The sequence below is a fragment of the Zootoca vivipara genome, chromosome 7 (genome assembly GCF_965207765.1).
Source record: "Zootoca vivipara chromosome 7, rZooViv2.hap1.1, whole genome shotgun sequence".
In the NCBI taxonomy this organism is placed as follows: Eukaryota; Metazoa; Chordata; class Lepidosauria; order Squamata; family Lacertidae; genus Zootoca; species Zootoca vivipara.
This window is the reverse complement of record NC_142590.1, coordinates 16,507,488-16,527,460: the sequence shown is the minus strand read 5'-3', so window position 1 is coordinate 16,527,460 and position 19,973 is coordinate 16,507,488. Positions and strand designations below refer to the sequence as shown.

The window sequence follows — 19,973 nt, the reverse complement described above, 5'->3', positions numbered from 1 at the left end:
ACGACAAATAACTACAATTACAACAAATAAAGGCTTGACATATCTTGCTTTGTATGTCATGCATCTATCTCATATACTGGTATTTGTTTCACCTTTTAAGCTGCATTACTGAAATAAATGCACTTTTTGACGATATTCTAATTTTCCAAGTTTCACCTATATTAGGTAATACATTTATAAAATTAAACATTTTCTGATTCATTTCCAGCAGTTTGTGCCAGGTAAACATAGTTCCAGCCCAAACATATAGCCAGGCTAGGCAGCTGCCTAATGTAGTACTATTGTAAGGGTTCCTGCCCTGCTGGGTGCAATGTATGCATGGCATTCAACTAAATTTTACTCAGAGCAATTTCACTGAAATTAATGACCATGAATAAGTTAGTTCCATTAATTTCAGTAGGTCTACTCTGATTAAAACTTAGTTGAATACCACCCTGTGTGTTTAATGTCTTACACTGCTTCCAACTTGGCTAGTTCCCCTGCTTTACCAGAAAGTCGATTCCATAATCCTTTGTGATACCACAAGGGTCCTAGGGTACACTTGTAAGAGAACATTCTTGCCACGTTCAGTTAACAAAAATCATTCTTACCCTGCCCTACCTAGGGCTGAAAAATGGAGCTGGAGCTGAGTGTATATGAAAGAAAGAGGGAAGGGAGATTAAAAATAAATAATCTAGTGTGCGGGTGTGGGCTCCATGAACTCTTCTCTCCTGGTGCTGTGGCCAGAAGCGTTATTTTTTAAAAAATGAACTGAAAGAAAAAATTGGCAAAATTGAAATCTGCAATCCTGTAAACTTCCCTGTGAAGGGCAGTAAATAATAATAATAATAATAATAATAATAATAATAATAATAATAATAATAATAATAATAGCAGCACTCATTAAGAGCAAGTCTTTAAAAATTCTGTTCTAAGTTAATATGTATAGGATCAGACTTTTAGTTTTATACAGGAAAGTTATTCCAGTGGCTACATCCAGAGACACGCATGTCTGTTTCATTGCCCCCAAGTCAATTTATCAACCACTGGAATAGAAATCCAAATGCCATGTTTGCCTGAGGCTTTTAAAGATAAATGTCTTTTGTACATTTCTGGTAAGACAACAGTTTCTGAATTCCTTTCATTTTTAAAGTGCACTGTCCACTACCAAGGTAGAATATTAAACACACCAAACCTGCCCCTATACTAGCTGTTAAGGCACATGAGGCCTTCTGGGGGGAAAGATTGGCAACCTTAATTGGAACAACTATGAAATAAGGCTGATATCACAATCCTATATATGTCTACTTAAATAGATGTAGAATTTATTTCAAGGGGATGTACACCTAGGAAAGAGGATAATAAAACCCATTGAGAACAATGGGATGAAATTCAGAATAAATGTACAGTGGTTCCTCAGAACTCGAATGGCTCCATTCTCGAATGTTTTGGTTCCTGAAGGCCGAAAACCCAGAATTGCTCCGGTTTTCAAACGTTCCTCATAACACAAATGTTGGCCAATTGGAAGCCGCGCCTCAGAACTCGAACATTTCGGAAGTCGAACCGTCTTCCAGAACAGATTACATTTGAGTTCCGAGGTACCACTGTACACAATAGGATTGTGCTGTAGGTCTGCAATTCTATACACTTACATGGAAGTAAATCTGCCCTCGACATAGTTAAACTTCTACATAAAATGCATAGGCTTTCTTTTAAACTGCTGCTTTGAGGGTTCCCCCCTCACAATCAAGCAGTATAGAAATTTTATGACATAAATAACTCTTGAGGGTTTTCCCCCAATCAAACAGTATATAAACTAACAACAACAACAACAACAACAACAACAACAACAACAACAAAAGCAACATCATACTTGGGACTAAGCCCCATTGAATTAAGTAGGACTTATTTAAAAGTATTCCTGCACAGAATCTGGGCACACTGTAACATCAACTAGCAAAATATGTGATATGTAAATCATGTGGGTGAGGAAGTTGGCTAATGGTGAGATCATGGTCTGCATCTTGTCATAGTCTTAAGACAGAAAGTAGGAAGGAGGAGGGGACCTTCCAATAAAGCTGCGTAAGGAGCTTTGCAGGATTCAGACTGAACCTAACACTGCTACAGTGAAGGAACGCACAATGGTTGTTGCCTCTTCTTTGATAATATACAATCCAACTGTGTATCTGAAGAAGTGTGCATGCACACGAAAGCTCATACCAAAATATAAACTTAGTTGGTCTTTAAGGTGCTACTGAAGGAATTTTCTTATTTTGATACAATCCAACTGTTAACCTGATTTCTCTCCATTCTTCCATGAAACAAACAAGTATTGTTTCCCCTCTCCATTGCTGTTTACCACCTAGTCTAATGAAGAGTTCCTGATAACCCAAAGGCTTGCACACTATTTTGTGACCTTTTGTTCAGCCTAATAAAGGATTTTTTTCTTATGGGCCAACACCGCTACCTTTACTGTTTGTGTATTGGATAGAAACAATTTTGCTCAGAGCCATGTAATATTTTATTGATCTCTATATAACACATGGGGGAGGGGGGTTTGAACGGTTTGCTTCATGAGGAAAATAGGAATCACTATTGCAGATGATGACAGATCATGAGGCAAAGCAATTGCTGCTCTGTTGGAAATATTAAAAACTATATTAAAAAGCAAGGGTGTTTGTCCATAAAAAAGCAGCTTAAAAAAATCCACACTTGGGAAATATGTTTGATAGGACCAAACAGAATGTCACAAAATCGTGACAATAGTTATAATTATCCAGTACTCATCATCAGGCAAGATGTTACACTATGAATTCGGGGCAGGAAATGACAAATATAAAACAATAATAGGCAGTGTTATTAATCTTCCCCATGTAATCCTTAAAGTATTTATGGGATCTTAAATAACTACCAAAGTGAAAACTGCTGCTAAATTGAATGTTTCAGCTTTAGCCTTACTAAATTTCAACATCAAGTCATTTCCACTGCTGCCTAATTTTGTTTCTCAAAATTAATATTTTAGGTCTGTCCCTATCATTAGGCAAAGTGAGGCAGCTGCCTCAGAATGCAGATGCTGTCACTGCACCCCCAGCTTTCACCAGTCTCCCAACTGTTGCCATCCTTCTGAACTGGTGCTGGTGCTTGTTGCTGAACTACTGTGTTTCACAAGATCAAATAATCAAATGGACAAACCATTTCCAACAGACACACACTATCTGACTATCAACTCATCTTCTAAAACACTTTATATTTAATACTGTATATGGTACAAAACTGAGTAAGATAAGAATGGATTTCTATAACACATAAGATCTTGTTTCCAAGTTTTACTTCAGCTGAAACATATAATTTTCATCACTGCAAATAGAGTTAAGATGACTGATTCAAATAATCTCTATTTCCCTCTAAGAGATGGGTAGCTTAACCCATAATACGCAACATATTATGAATGTAATCCTCCACCCTTGCAGTGTATTTAGCTGACAAACCATTTGATACTTGCCTTAACCTGCTTTTCTAGGATCAGCTTATTCTGGCTTCAAAAAAGGCTCACTTTTGTGAGGGGATAGTTCAGAACGATCTAATGCCCAAACTTGCTGAGATTTGTTAACAGAAAGCTTTGATACTATTAGTAGACTGACTTATTACAGCTACTCTACAGCCAGGTACAATACAGATAAAGTATGGCACAGGCCATACTTTAATACATTCAGGCAGTGGGGTATGAATAAGAGAAAGGGTGTTTCCTCTGGCTAAAGGAGAGCAACACATGAGACACGTTTTTTTAAAATGTAGTTTTTCTACTACCGTGTTTCTCATATTAGGTATTGTTATATGGTACTGAAAAACTACCTGAAATTCTTCCAAAACAAACTGTATAACACTTCTCAAATGCAAAAGAGATACTCTATCCCAAAATACATGTATGTCAGGGCACTTTTCACAAAGGTCATAACTAATCACCATTGCATTTTATCTCATTATAGCAATATTGCATTGTTGGAAATAAAGACTTCAGAGTACAAAATTGTATCTATGGTTTCCACTTAATTATAAATAAATCTAATGTTTGGCATCGTTCCTCTCCGTCTCACAGTGTTTGTAAATTTAGCTATTACAGTATACTTTCACATTTTATTAATCCATTCATCCATCTGCAGTATTTTTGGTCATTCCCAATACTTTGCATACAGCATCTGAGCAGCTGCTGCAATATAAGCTAGGGAGTTTTAAATGTCCCCTTTTTATTGTATCTTTTGCATAGGAAAATATAATGATGGATCTATTTTTGAAGATTTCCTGCTGCAAGCAGGAGGGAAAGAAAATGCCAGAGCAGGCGGGGGGGGGGGGGTAGAGTTGCATACTTGTCCTCACCTTTCCTTACCATGTGAAGAATTAGAACACCTGAATAAGGCTAAATTGTGACCATTAAATATGAAGCACTTGGATATACAAAAAAGTAAGATGAAAAATATATCTATTCCAATGGCCATTACTCAGTACGCTATAGGAACATTACATACATACCTATTGTACATTAATTTTGGAACAATTAACTTCAACTTTTTTGGCTAGGATCCAAAGAACCTCATGAGGACATGCAAAAAAATCGAAAACTCACTGGGGAAAGAAGGGTTCCACCCATTAATATTTTTGCTATGCAAAAAGCATATTCATTCTATTCTTGTGAAAAAAATACTCATTTCCCACAAGTCAAAATCCAACACAAGGCACAAAAGCTCTGTATTGCAGTGTCCCAGCCAGACTGTCATCTGTGCCAGCTAGCTAGGTACATTTTGCAGATATTATCTACCCTTAGGTTACAATTACCATCCCAATTAGCAACTTCCTCGTGCAGTGTTTTGCCAGCTGAGTAAGTACACCTGGAAGGTGTACTATTTGACTCATTAAATCTGAATTGCTGTTGATTTTTTGCCTGACTATTAAATCATTAATTTTAAGTTGATATCGTGTTTTAAAAAAATCACCCCTCTGAGCTGTTGTGCTTTAAAAAGAAGAGGAAAACGATACAGAATTTATTGGGGAGAAAGAGGAGCAAGCTAGGAGTGTAGATTCTCCCCATGCTATTTAATATCTATATGAAGCCGCTGGGAGCTGTCATCAGGATATTTACAGTGATGTGTCATCAATAAGCAGAGGATACCCAACTCTATCTTTCTGTTCCTTATGAATTAGGAGAGGCTGTTGAGGTGTTTAGTAGGCAGTGATGGGCTAGATGTGAGCCAACAAATTGAAGCTGAATCCTGAAAAAGACATGTGTTATGTGTTCTGGGTTCTCGAATCTGGGAACTGGCAAGATGACCAGTCCTGGACAGAGTTGTATTCCACTGGAAAGTGCAGTCCATAGTTTGCAGGTGCTCCTGGATTCAACTATGTCACTGGAGTACTGGGACTGGAGTACTTTTTCCCAGCTCTGGCCCCTTTCGTACAGAAATGACTTGACCTCTATACTCCATGTTCTGGTAACTTACTGACTGTATTACTGCAATGCACTCTATGTGGGGCTGGCCTTGAACAAAAACTCAAGAAACTTCAACCAGTCCAAAATGCAGTGCCAGATTACTGGCTGGGGTTCCATTTAGATCTCGTGTAACCTCTGTTTTAAAACAGTTGAATGGGTTGGCAGTTTGTTTTAAGCCCCAGTTCATGTTAGTGTTTGGAGTCCTAAATGACTTAGGGCCCCAATATCTGAAATACCATCTCCTTCTCTACTGACCCTCTGGGTATTAAGATAAGGTCCCCTGCCCTCAAAAGCTTGGTAGGGGTAGTGGTGGTCTGAGAGAAGACATTCTCTGTGGCAGCCCCTAAGTTATCACACCCCCTCCTCATAGTCTTGCATCTGGCAACTTAACTTAACACAGTTTTCACTGAATGTTGAAGATGCGCCTCTTTATCCTGGCCTTTGACCTCTGTATACTTACCTTTCTAATTTGTTAAAAACTGTTTTAAATGTTGTATTTACATAGTTGTGGTCCACCCTGGGACCTCAGATGAAGAACAGGTAATAAATCAAACTAATAATAAATGTACAGTGCAGTCATATGTACATTTACTCAGAACAAAGTCCCATTTGAGTTCAGTGGGACTTATTCCATGCTTTCAGAATGGGACTTGCTTCTGCATAAACTTGCTTAGGATTCCATTGCATCTCTGAGGTTATGGACTGGAGTAGCCAACCATTTCCACTGTAGGTGTTCTGTATGAAAATGAAAGGACTAGACCCTCTGTCAATAATCTAGCCCTGGCAGATGAAATAAAGTATGTGATAACACTTTAATAAAATCCACCATACAAAGGCTAACCTAATCTAAATATTTATTTTTAATTTTTATTTATTAGATTTACAGGTGAAACTCGGAAAATTAGAATATTGTCGAAAAGTGCATTTATTTCAGTAACGCAACTTAAAAGGTGAAACCAATATATGAGATAGATGCATGACATGCAAAGCAAGACATGTCAAGCCTTTATTTGTTATAATTATAATTATTTGTCATTAGGCAAGTCAATTATAAATGGAATGTAATTAATGAAATGTAATAGCAATGTTTTTGTATTATTGTAACTATTTGTTTTATTAATGTGGAATTTCCAAAAGAAAGCATTTGTAAAAATTAAAAGAAAAATAAAAAATAATAAGTTGCATTCCTGAAATAAATGCACTTTTCGACGATATTCTAATTTTCCGAGTTTCACCTGTATATACATACCACCCTTCATCAAAAGATCTCAGGGCAGTTCACATGATAAAAACAAGAGATAAAAGCAGTGCTATTTTTCTACAAAAAGAGGTGCCGGAACTCACCTCCCTTCTTCTCTTATAATGGCAATGGTGCCCAACTGAGAAGTGCCAGAACTGAGTTCCAGTGAGTTCTGGCTGAAAAAAAAACCCTGGATAAAAGTACCAAGAAATAGTTAAAACAGAAACAACAAAACAATAACCCCTCCTCCCACAAACACATTTAAAAGGCTGTAGAATATTAATCAGCCCAGGGCCTGATTGAAGAGGAATGAATGTGCTTTAAGGAAGGTACTAGACCAGGGATCAGCAACCTTTTTCAGCCATGGGCCGGTTCACTGTCCCTCAGACCATGTGGTGGGCTGGACTATATTTTGAAAAAAAATACGAACGAATTCCTATGCCCCACAAATAACCCAGAGATGCATTTTAAATAAAAGGGTACATTCTACACATGTAAAAACACGCTGATTCCCAGACTGTCCACAGGCCGGACTGAGACAGCAACTGGGCCGCATCTGGCCCACTGGCCTTAGGTTGCCTACCCCTGTACTAGACAAACCCCCGTGGGGAGAGCATTCCACAAAAGTAACATACTCAGTCAAAGAAAAATAAAATAAGCATTAATAAGGCTAAATTAATGTAACATCAAATATATGGCTGCTACTATTTAATATATACAAAGCATCATAGCTAAGTTTAGCATATATACCTGTATGTAGAGCATGGTTTTTTGCTTTTCCCACACTGAATTTAACATGTCCTGGCATGGAGACATAGAAAGCAGCTCCTATTGGCTTCCTATCATGCTACTGCTAAAGGAACAGTAGGCAAGTGAAAAGGAGAAAAAAGTGACAAACATATGTTACTTAAAGATAAAGGGTGGGAGGTGCAAAAAAGGTCCATTTGTATGCCTTGCTAAACTAAATAAGCCAAGAGAGATAATATGGGCAAAGAATAAAGTGCAGTAGCACCTTTAATTGAATCATTACAGCAATTGTGGGTTTCCAAGGCAACAGCCAGCCTATTTCATCGGATGCAGGAACTGAGTATGGCAATACCTTAATTTATACAACCGGCTTTCTAAAAGTGCAAGAACTACACAAGTGTACAATCTATACAGAAATTTGCTCCAAAAAGATTTGTTTTGTGTAGCTAGAAAGCAAGAAACCAGCTGAACATCCAGGGTCAGCCAAGGCATTTTACTGCCTGAGACAAAGGAGAGTATGTCACTCTCCTCCATTTAACTACAAGTCAACCAGATGGGCAGTTAACTCCTAGTTCAACAATGTGGAGAAATTAGTGTCCTCTCCTGCACTCTGAGTACATCAAGCCACCTTAGAGGTAGGTTGCATGGCACAAAGCACTCATCCTTACACCTCACACAAACTCTCATATGCTCTGCCTAATGGTAGGGTCAGCTCTGAGAACAACTGATGGAAGTAGACTCGTCAACAAAAAGCATTGCCATTATGCTAGTCTGTAAGCTTGCAAGACTGTTGCTTTTACTTACGGTAAACTTCAAAGGAAACCAAATGCAGATCACTACATCATTTATTACACTGAGTGACTACTGATGACCAACTCACCCAGTGGTAAATGTGAGGAAGCCTTGCCACTTGATAACTGCCCCCTCACATTACATTATAGACATGATTTAAAAATAATAATTCTGATTAGTAGAAAAATCTGTGGTAGACATAGCTAAAGGAAGCTGCTTGTATTGAATTGTCTCCACTGACTGACAGCAGCTCTCAGTTGGTAAGAGCATGCTACTGATAATGCCAAGGTTGCAGGTTTCATCCCCATATGGGAGAGTTGCATATTCCTGGATTACAGGGGCTTGGACTAGATGATCCTCAGGGTCCCTTCCAATTCTGTGATTCTATGAAATGGGAGTTTCCCTCAGCCTTGGTTGGAATTGGGCTGAAGCTCAGTGGCAGAGCATCTGCCTTTCATTCCAAAGGTCCCAGGTTCAATTCCTGGCATCTCCTGGCGGGGCTGGAATAAACTCTACAACCCTAGAGAGCCACTGCCAATCATTGTAGACAACGTTGAGTTAGATGCACCAAATGGTCTGACTCGATATAAAACAGCTAACTAGGGGAAACCTAGGAACCTCTTCTTCCACTGCTCTATGGTCCTAGAAAATCTTAGCACTAGATAAATTGGTCATCTGTTTAGGATCAGTGTTCCTCCAACAACTCTAAATATAGGAGTCCTAAGCAAGAAAAATAATGTGACTTGGTCTGTGAATGAAAAGGCAGTGACAACCCAGTTAGAAAGTGTATGATCAGTGAGCAGAAGGGCAGTCAAGAGCTTGATCTGCAGTAGGACTTAAATCATAATCATATACAGTAAAGTAACAGCAAACTCATTCTCCAAGTGCCAAAACCATGTAGCAAAAAACCATGTCATCCATGAATAAGAGGGAGGTACCAGCAGGCCTAGGTAAACCCATGTACTGTATTTTATAAAGGAAACCTCCTAAGCCAGAACCCCCCAAAATAATCTAATGAAGACTGAGCATTCTGTACTCAGTAGCCAGAATGCTCTGGTCCATGGGGTCACGAAGAGTCAGACACGACTAAACAAATAAAACAAACAAGCCACGAAGAGCAAAACATCTGAGGATCTATGATTATCTTTCCCATCAGGTTGCATCAGAAGGAAAGCAGGTACGTTTGTGCTTAAGAAGTTTATCCTGAGCAAGGTAGTGTCGTCCATGCCTAACTATTAGTTCTAACAGACTCTTCCATCCTTCAGCTTCACCTGGAAACAGCCATTTTTCTACTGTTTCCATTTCAGCTTAAGAAAAAAATGCTCGAATTTTTGTTTTACTCTCCTCTCTCTCAAAACTGTTTACTTTTGTGTTGCGTCTTTTAGGTTGCAAGCCCAAAAGCAGGACTGTCTTTTTATTACTGATTTTGTAAGCCACTTTGGATGTCTTTTGGACTGAAAAAGCAGAGGGGGAAAGCCTGAAATACAAACATAAATAAGGAAGCTAAAGCAACAGTCCACAGTGATCAGAACACAACAGGAAACAGCAAGCTAAGTCAGATGGCCCTATAGTGTCCAAACAGGTGCAATGTCCATTATGGAGATACAGAGATGCAAAATGTCTTAAAACCTTTGCTTCAGATCTGCCTTGGCACAGGCATCAAACATATGTGCTATGAAGGCAGTGCAGACCTAGTATGTTACTCAAAATATCTCACTGTGTTCAGCTGGGCTTCCTTTCCAGGGAGTGTGCAAGAAGAAGCATATTTTACCTAGGAGTAGGGACCACGGAACACAAGGTGCCTTACCTGTGAGCAAACTGTGTATGGTTAGGTTAAGTCTACAAAAGATCAGTCCCACAGACTCCTTTCCATTTTATTCTGACCAAGCAAAACAGCTGCCTTTTGCAGTCCCTACTTCCAACTGCCCCATTACAACCCCTCTTTTTCCGGGGTTCCCCCCTTTCTTCTGAACGTGGGCTCAGCTTCTGCCAGTATGACTGGGGCTGAGGAGGCACAGGAGCTCAGACTCATTGCGATTCCTCCTTGTGAACCAAAGAAATCAATTCTGTAAGCTGAACACCCCGGCTTTACCTTCCTCATACCCAGTTCCTTCTTTATTTTTTTGCTTCCATACCCAGCTACTTTCCTTTTAAAAACCCCAACTCCAGGCCCCTCTCTCTTCCAAAAGCCAATCACCCAAATCACTTTCGGGGTGTGCGGGGGGAGTGGGCATGGTAATCCCGAAACCACTACAAAGGAACCTTATCCACTGCTTCGGTTTCCAGTCCACCCCCCCCAAGCTTCTGCCATGCACATTCAAACAGGAACCGGAAGTGAAGGCTGTACGGAGCTTATTGTACGTCTCTTCCGCCCCGGTGCTGACAGCCTAGAGCGGCCACAAACATTGTAAAACACACGTAGGACCATCTGCTGCGGCGGGAGACCATCAAGCTACGGTATCTGGAGGCGTCAGGGTCAAAGGGGGGGGGGGACTGTTCGACTAGAGCCCGGAGACTTTTGCTCCTCCACCACGACCATGTGGGTGATTGTGTTGCATCGCGAACAGTCGCTTTGCTCGCTCTTAGCTTTGAACAGAATCGTCCCAAACTGGACTTTTGGGGTGCCATGCCATGGCTGTTTGTCCTCATCCCCCGCCCGGACTTCTATGCGAGCTTGTCTAGCCGGTAGATAATGCGTGCTTTTGGTTGATCTGGTTCTAGTAAGCTGGAAAAGCTTGTGCCACAAAAACACACAAACAAAAACCCAGTTCTTCGGGGCTGTGTCGTTCTTTACAGCTAGCAGCACAAGCCTGCACTCGTCTGCTCAGAAGTAAGCTAAGGCTGCATATACACGCCATGCATTCGAAGCATGTTTAAATCTCACGCCCTTGAAACCGTAGTTTGTGAATGTGTCAAGTATAGTTTCCAGAATTCTTGTGTGGGTGAGTGATTTAAATGTACCTTACACAGCCTAAGCCTTTCTAAGAAGCAGTATGTTGTCTGGGTTTGCGGCTGCTATGGCGATTTCGGCAGGGAACAACTTGTCAGCCTTGTGCAGTGAATAGCTCCCTTAGGAGCTATTGTTTGGATAAATTGTTTTAAGAATTAAAAACCCGAAGTATGGATACATAAATGAATAGGGGCACTGTGCAGATGACTGCAGCGTCATCGTGACCTGCTGCATTCTCTGTCAGGAAATGGAAAATTACAGCCTGTACTAGTTCATGCTTTCAGATAGCCATTGCAGTAACTCCCATTTGGATGGCATTAATATATTTCGTTATGCTTCATAATTAAGGTTTGGACTATTGGAGTGCATCTTAGTAGTCCCTGAATTATTCTGAAATCCTACTTTATCAGATGTGAACAGTAATACATATTCTGTGCTTTCATTACAGGCTGTTGAAGAATGTTTGTTCCAAGGTCTATTAAAGTCAAGAGGAATGCTGGTGATGAGGGGACCTGTGTAACTAAGAAAAATAAACCCTCTCCAAGTGAATCCTCACTTGAAAATGCTACAGACTTCCGAGATGCTAAGTCAGATACAAAAGACATGCCAAGCTCAGAGAGTGACTTGTTTGAACCAGTGGAAAGAGACACTGAGCTGCACACCTCTCTGGATTCAGCTTTAGCTCTTACTGAAGCAACATTGGAAAATGCAAACAATGAGGACTGTTCTCTTGCTGAGGATCCCATAAAATCTTTTAGCAAAATGCAACGCTGGCCACAGCCTGGGGAACCTGTGTGTGTGGTTTGTGGTCGTTATGGGGAATACATCTGTGACAAGACTGACGAAGATGTTTGTAGCTTGGAGTGCAAAGCCAAACACCTTTTACATATCAAAGAGGAAAAGGAAAACTCAAAATCTGCTAGCAGTTGTGAAAAAGCAGAGACTCGGCCCACTTTACTTGATGGTACTTATGTCTATGAAGAGAATCCATTTGTGCTAAGCCTTCAAGAGGAGCAGATTGAGAACTTAAAGCAGCAACTAGGCATTACTGTCCAAGGTCAGGAAGTTGCAAGACCTATTGTAGAATTTGAACATTGTGGCTTCCCTGAAATTTTAAACACCAATTTGAAAAACTCAGGCTATGAAGTCCCAACTCCTGTCCAAATGCAGATGATCCCAGTTGGATTATTGGGCAGGGATATCATGGCCACGGCTGACACTGGCTCAGGAAAAACTGCTGCTTTCCTGCTTCCTGTTGTAATTAAAGCCTTGGGAGAGGTAAAGTTTAAACCTGCACTTTCAAAAAGCTGCAGGAATTGTGCAGCACGCTCCTATACATGTTTACTTAGAAGTAAATCCCAGTGCATTCAAGGGGATTTCTCTTTGGGAAACACTGCATTGAATTTCAACCTTAGTTACACTGAGAATTCTAGAGAAATTATTTTTAGCTGTTTGTTTCTTCTTTGAACTTATGTCATTTGACTTGAAAAAAGTGAATGTTTGGGAAACAGTACAGTGCAAACTAATAGAATATCTAATATATTCTTTCAAATGTATATCTGTCAGTTGACTGGATAAACGATATAATTACTGAATCTGCCAATTGTCCTAAAAAGCTCCTCAGTGTCCCTTCTTACACCTGTTGCTCAAGAGTTCAGCTGTAATTCTGCAGTGGGGATCTTTTTATACACATTGAGGCTCCCCATGTGACTTCAAACCCTTTCAGGCTTCTAAATACACAGGCAGCAGCCACAAGTAGAAAAGGTTTTCTGCTGCAGAAATTACAGCTGAACTCTTGAGCAACTGGCACAAGCAGGGGGCAGTGACCTAAAAGCCCTGTCCCACAGCCCCTTTTTCATTTGTTTTACCTCTTCATACGGATAACAACTGAAGAGTGCTCCAGTATTCAGAAATACTCTGTAACAGTTTATCCACTTACTCTTATTTCTGTACTTAACAGTCTTAGTAGGGTGGGAGTAGATTTCCACAGTTTCTAATGTTACACTGTGACTATTTGCTGTCGTCCCCATTGACATCTGAATGAAAAGGATGTTGTTGAGCTAATCTGATATGAATTACAGTAACTGTTCTCTTATTTTCCCCTAATCCGATACTTTTAATTGAGAATGCAGATTGGCAACTCGTAACTTTTTTCACTTTCTGCTTCAGGCAGAAACCCCATCCGCTCTTATTCTCACGCCAACGAGGGAGTTAGCTATACAGATAGAGAAACAAGCTAAAGAGCTCATGATTGGACTGCCCAACATGAGAACTGTTCTTCTGGTTGGAGGATTGCCATTACCACCTCAGCTTCATCGCCTGAAACAAAATGTTAAGGTAAAACCTGCTGCTGTGATTTCTGTTTTTTTTTTTTTTAAGTATATGGCAAAGAACTAGAGGTGATCCTGATTTCTTCGTTTCAGGCTTCCAGAACTTCAGCTCTTGTTCAGATCAGATCAGATCAAATTTTATTGCAGCTATAAGCTCATACAGCATAAAATAAATGCAACAAGCTGTGCTTGCTTTGCAACTTCAGCTCTTGTCGAAGAGATTGGGTCTCAAGTTGCTTGCCCCAGTATCAACCATATTGGGCTTTACAATTGGCAGGGGAGGCCTTATTTGGTTTTGGGTGCCAACCTCTTTATAGTGCCTTGACAGTAATAGTTCCCTGCTTATGGGATGCCCTCCTTGGTGAGGTGCACCTGTCGCCCTCATTAACCTTTAGGTAGAATTCAAAAACATTCCTGTTTACTTAGGTATTTGATGACTGGAAGATACTGGTTCTTGCAGCCTTGAAAGGGTTTAGCAGAGAGGATATTTTATTTTATTATTGTAAGGGGGAGGGGAGTATTCTTTTTTGACCTTTTGTTGTTTTCCACACTGAGTTCTTTTGGGAGGAATGGAAGGATAAAAAATGATAAATAGTAATAAAGAAGCATTGATCATTTATTTTATTTCTAATGTTGGTGTTTTTGCCTCCACCCTCTTTCTGTTAGGTTATCCTAGCTACACCAGGAAGGTTGCTAGAAATTCTAAAGCAAAGCTCCATTCAACTCCACAATATTAAAATTGTTGTAGTCGATGAAGTAAGTATACACGGTGGGACAAAACACAAAAGTGTGTGTGTGGGTATTACTTAAATATGAAATAACAATTGTTGAAATGACTTGATTTCTGTCTGGTGACTACTAGTAGATTTCAAGCACGTGCAATGCATATGTACTTTGGCTAGTGCATGGTATGCTTGGAGTGCAGTTCAAATGGTGCACTGGCCCATTCATGTGTCAGGGAGAAAGAGATAAGAGTGCACCTGAGGATTAAATGTCTAGCATACTTTTTTTGCAAAGTGGGAGCAGCTGCTGCAGACACTAGTGTGCATTTTGGACAGTAGTGAGTTGCTGGCAGGAAAGAGAAGCATAAAGTAGAACTGGAAGGTGATGAGAATAGACATAGTGCAGGGTTGGGGAACCTTTTTTCAGGGCTGCATATCCTTTTGAACATATCCTTCCAAGGGCTGCATGTGGTGGGTTAGACAAACTCATGGAGAATAAGGCTATCAAAGGCTACTAGTCATGATGGGAATATAATTTGTCTCCAGGGTCAGAGGCTGCAAACTAATCACTGGGGGACCACCGCCAGAGAGGGCTCTTGATATCATTTCCTGCTTGTAGGCTCCCTAGAGGTATTGGGTTGGCCACTGTAGGAAATGGGATGCTGCACCAAATGATCCAGCAAGGCTGTTCTTCTTACTATGCTGGCAATGAAAGTGAATTAATCTTTTATTTTCTCACTTCTGCTCCTAAAATGGAATGTTAATGCTTACTGGTCTGTTTCTCTTTCTTTAACATAGGCTGATACCATGTTAAAGATGGGTTTCCAGCAGCAGGTTTTAGACATTTTGGAAAATATCCCCACAGACCATCAGACTATTCTGGTGTCTGCCACAATGCCTTTTGGCACTGAACAGCTGGCCAGTCGACTTCTGCAAAATCCAGTGAAAATAACCATCGGAGAAAAGAACCAGCCATGTTCCAATGTTCGCCAGATTATCTTGTGGGTAGAAGAACCATCCAAAAAGAAAAAGCTTTTTGAAATATTAAATGTTAGTATCCTTGGAAGGGAGAACCTGTTGTTTTTCTTCCACAAATTGTGATTCTTTGCAGATTTGGAGGAGAGAAACTGGAAAATGGCTGTTTATCTGATTCAGCTTTGTTCTTGAGAGCTCCGCAGCAGGGAGGCATAAACACGTCCCTGCAATTCGGTTTAGCTCATGCTTTTGTTGAAACTTGTGCAAGAAGAAACAAAATGTTTATTGTTTCAATATTATTGGTGATATCCACTAGCTTATTATTGCATTTTCAGTACTTTAGAATCTGTGATGCTGAGAGGCATTTAAGTAACCCAGTGCTGATGTGTTTAGAAAGAATAGGCAAGATCCAAAGCATCATGGCTGGGATCCAAGGGAAAGTTCCTTTGCAATTCTAACCATGTATACTCAGAATTAAGTTCTATTGAATTCAGTGGGCCTTACTCCAGGTAAAGGAGGTTGCGATTGCAATCCTTACCTATGCTTTCCCCACAAACAGCAGCCCTAGCATGTTATATGGCAAACTGCTTTTTAAACTGAGGGTTAAAAGCAGTTTGTGATATGGAATAGTGAAAAAGAAAAAGCACCCACTTCTATTATCCTAGTGCAAGTATATTGTTTATGAGTCTAACTCTAAGCAGTACTCTGGATTGCAGTTGTTCCACATACACTCATCCCCTTGCCAGAAATAGGATATTATAATTTATTTTGGTAAATACATTGTGCAAACCATTGCTATTATCACTGACAATATTCCATTTTTTATAGCATTTCAAAGATACCGATACCTGAACAATCTCCTTCAAACTTGTTAATATTACACAAGCTTGACTGATGTTCCTTTGTTCAGCTCTGCCACCTCCCACAGCACCCTCAGTTTAGCAATATGCTTAACATTCCAGTATGTACCATATAGAATTCTAGCTGCAGTCTCATTAGAATTTTTGTTTTATAAAGGTCAACAGGAATGTTCAAAAAAGGGTAACCAAAACGATCAAGTGAGTGGAGCAACTCCCCTAATGTGGAACCGTTGCAGTATTCTGGGCTTTATAGTTTAGAGAAAAACCAAGTAAGAGGTGGCATGATAGAACTGTGTAAGATTGTGCATGGCATGAACAAAGTGGTTGGAGAAATGCTTTTCTCCCTCATAACTGATGGAAGATTCAAGACAGGCAAAACAAAGTACTTATTTATATGGCTCATAGTTAAACTCTGGAATTCGCTCCCACAGGAGACAGCGCCAGCCACCAACTTGGATGGCTTTAAAAGAGGCTTAGACAAATTCAAAGAGGTGAAGGCTCTCAGTGGCTACTAGTCACAATGGCTATATTCTGCATATGTGGCTGGAGGCTGTATGCTTCTGAATACCAGTTGCTGGAAACTGCAGGACCTCCTGTGCTTGGTTCCTGCTCACAGCTTCCCACAGGCATCCAACTGCTGTAAGAACAGGATATTGGACGAGATGGGCCATTGGCCTGAGCAGGCAGACTCTTCTTATGTTCCTGCGTCTAAGGACAATCTAATATTACTCTGCCTCCAATTCTTACTGATGATTTTTAAAAGCTTCCATGGCTGAGTCAATGAATATTATAATTTAAGTTTAGAAAAAGCTATTTGCACTCAAAACCATCCCTTAATTTGATAATAAATGATATTTATCTAAAATGTGAAATTGGGACACGTGTAACATTTTAAAATTGACATCGTTTCAGTAAAATGCGTACAAGCTAATTAAGAGAAAGAGTTGTAAGTGGCATTGGTAACTGTGTTGATCATGCAAGACTTTAAATGAGACTTTCCTTTGTTTTAGGATAAGAAACTGTTCAAACCTCCTGTGTTGGTATTTGTAGAATGCAAACTGGGTGCAGATCTCCTGAGCGATGCTGTACATAAAATTACAGGCTTGCAAACAATCTCTATGCATGCTGATAAATCACAGATAGAAAGAACTGCCATATTACAGGTCTGTAGATATCTCTGATGCCCATTTTCTAAAAGATTCCTATTCTTAAGGCCGTAGTCCTGTACACATTTACTTGGGAGTAAGTCCCATTGAACTCTGCTGAATTTACTTCTGAGTAGATGTGTACATGCTTTTACTGCTGAATTATTTGTGCTTTCTTGCCACATTTTTAAAACAGGTTGCAATTTTCTGTGAATTTCATGATTGTTCTGTATGGGTTCCAATCCATGACAATTCTGTTCTATGCAACATTCTGGATCGCTGCACAGATGCTGCTCTCCAAGCAACTTAAGCTGTACTTTGGAAGCAGCAACGCCTCTCTCCATGTGAACCTACCCTGACCCTGAAATCATCATCTGAGGTCCTTCTTTGTGTGCCTCCTGTATAAGAGGTCCGGAGGGTGGCAACCTAAGAATAGACCTTTCCTGCAGTGGAATGCTCTCCCTAGGGAGGTTTGGCTGGCGCCTTCATTGTACACCTTTAGGCGCCAGGTGAAAATGTTCCTCTTCAACTAGGCCTTTAGCTGATTAATATCCGATACCCTTTTAAATGTGGCTGTGGGAGAAGTTGGGGGGGGGGTTAATTGGTTTGTTTTTGTTTTTATAATGTATTTTGTGTTTTTTATCTTGCATTTCTATGTTATGAACCGCCCTGAGATCTACAGATTTTAATAAATAGAATCATAGAATTGTAGCGTTAGAAGGGAGTAGGGACCATGAGGGTCATCTAGTCCAACCCCCTGCAATGCAGGAATCTTTTTGCCAGACATGGGGCTTGAACCCACAACCCTGAGATTAAGAGTCTCATGCTCTATGGACTGAGCTATCCACAGAAATAATGATAATAATAATAATAATAATAATAATAATAATAATAATAATAATAATAATTTGCGGGCCCTGTTACCATGCTCATTCTGGGAATTCATCAGTGGTCTGGGGAAATTATTTGATCTGATCCGTGTAGAAATTTTAGGGCTGAACCATATTCCATGAGGGTATATTGAAAATAGTGGCCAGCAGAGGGGACAGGGTGCCTGGGTCTTTTAGTGTGCAGTAATGTTAGTAAGGCTGGTTTTAGATCAGGGGTGGGGGTCCTGTGGCCAACCAGATGATGTTTGGCTACAATTCCATTAACCATGGAGCCTGTGACTGATGGGAGTCCAACCACATTTGAAGAGCCACAACTTACACACCTAGTTTTAGATGCAGTTTATCATTAATGTTTTTTTAAACATGAACATTCAGAGCAGCAGCTAGACTGACTGTGAGTTCAAGCTCAGAGTATATATCTGAGAGGAGCTAGCTTTTAGTTCTATTTAAATACTTTTTAGTTATTTTTCTTCCTTTTTATTTTTTTGCTTGTTACCCTGTTGCTCTTTTTTTGTTTCCTTTTGAAATATGTTAAGGATTTGGCTTCATTGTGAATTCTGCGGCTTAATTTCCTTTGTTGGAAATCTTGTCTTGTAACTTGATTACAAGACAAGCAACAAAATTCTTAAAGTTTAATATTTATTTCTAGTTACATCCTGCACCTTAACAACAAGACATTTTCAAGGAAGCTGAAAAAATGTTTCTATATGCTTTGCATTAGGGATTATTTCAAGGCAAGTATGAAGTTGTAGTAAGCACTGGAGTCCTAGGACGTGGACTTGACCTTGTCAACGTTAAGCTGGTCGTGAATTTTGACATGCCATCTAGTATGGATGAATACGTACACCAGGTAAATATACTTCTCTGCTGTACTATTTAATTTAATACAGTTATTGGTTGCTTTTTAGCTCTATAAGCTCTGTGAGAAGCATACAGAATAATGGAAAAATATTTGATTATCGATGGTTAATACTGCTACTCTTCAGCAACCTCGGGTGGAATTACTGGTTGCTCATCAGAGCTTCTGGCCCCTCTGGAAGGTAGCAGAATCTGCTACTTGAGATAAGAGAGAGAGGTTTTCTTACTGTACAGAAACTAAACTTTGATTGTAAACTTTGATAATCTGAGGATTACAAGTACCTGAGGGATTCTTTTGGTTTCATGAGACAGATAATTGGGCCAAATTTAAATGCAGTTGTTTATTTTCAGGTTGGAAGAGCAGGCCGGCTGGGTCACAGTGGAACTGCAATCACCTTTGTGAATAACAGCAGCAAGAAACTTTTCTGGGATGTTGTGAAGCGAGTTAAACCAACTGGCACTATTCTCCCACCCCAGTTATTAAATTCTCCATATCTACATGACCAGAAGAGGAAAGAACAGCAACGAAGTAAACAAGCTCAGAATAGCCTTGTAACGAGTGACAATCTTATGGACGTTATTAGAAAACACAGCAAAAGCTCTTCTCAGAAGTAACAAGTGATACTGTCCTTCTAAATACAACTGTTTTGTACAACTTGTATGACTAAGTGATGAATTTTTAACTTTGGGGGTATAATCTAACCAAATTTTAGCATTTTGGAGACTTAACTGATTTTTATCGTAGAGTTAAAGCAAAATCTTAATATTTTTCCTTCAAATTTAATGGGACTTCTGCAAGGTTATTAGACTGAAAGAGTGACTTAAGTCATCCAGCGACCTTTGTTATGAGAATGCTTTTATACTTCATATTTTGTACTCAGTATTAAGTAGTAAAATACATAGCATCATGAACTTTAAATGGAATATGCACATCTTAAAGATCTGGGTTTCCCTTGCAAGAAGTGTAACATGTAATTCACTGTTATATCACCTTTTGCAGCCT

At 39.7% G+C, this 19,973-nt stretch overlaps 1 protein-coding gene across 3 annotated transcripts; it reads left to right on the top strand.

The window, feature by feature from the left end:
• The first annotated feature begins 10,624 nt into the window (after positions 1 to 10,624).
• Positions 10,625 to 19,627, top strand: DDX59 (DEAD-box helicase 59). Of its 3 annotated transcripts, none has more exons than XM_035123976.3 (8): positions 10,625 to 10,697; positions 11,639 to 12,468; positions 13,360 to 13,527; positions 14,187 to 14,276; positions 15,041 to 15,292; positions 17,088 to 17,240; positions 18,834 to 18,962; positions 19,322 to 19,627. In XM_035123976.3, the coding sequence occupies exons 2-8, from the start codon at positions 11,650 to 11,652 to the stop codon at positions 19,583 to 19,585; spliced, it is 1,875 nt and encodes a 624-aa protein (XP_034979867.3). In that variant the 5' UTR covers positions 10,625 to 10,697; positions 11,639 to 11,649; the 3' UTR covers positions 19,586 to 19,627. The 3 variants fall into 3 exon arrangements, with proteins under 3 accessions (XP_034979867.3, XP_088529882.1, XP_034979869.3); XM_088673756.1 differs by having other exon boundaries at positions 10,625 to 10,779; XM_035123978.3 differs by having other exon boundaries at positions 10,625 to 11,182.
• The last annotated feature ends 346 nt before the right edge of the window (positions 19,628 to 19,973 follow it).

What these genes read in the sequence shown, in the direction of transcription:
- DDX59 (XM_035123976.3), top strand. Translation starts at nt 11,650, where the DNA reads ATGTTTGTTCCAAGGTCTATTAAAGTCAAGAGGAATGCTGGTGATGAG. An exon ending in AAATTGTTGTAGTCGATGAA is followed by an intron (nt 14,277 to 15,040) that starts GTAAGTATACAC and finishes TCTTTAACATAG; the next exon opens with GCTGATACCATGTTAAAGAT. An exon ending in TGGATGAATACGTACACCAG is followed by an intron (nt 18,963 to 19,321) that starts GTAAATATACTT and finishes GTTTATTTTCAG; the next exon opens with GTTGGAAGAGCAGGCCGGCT.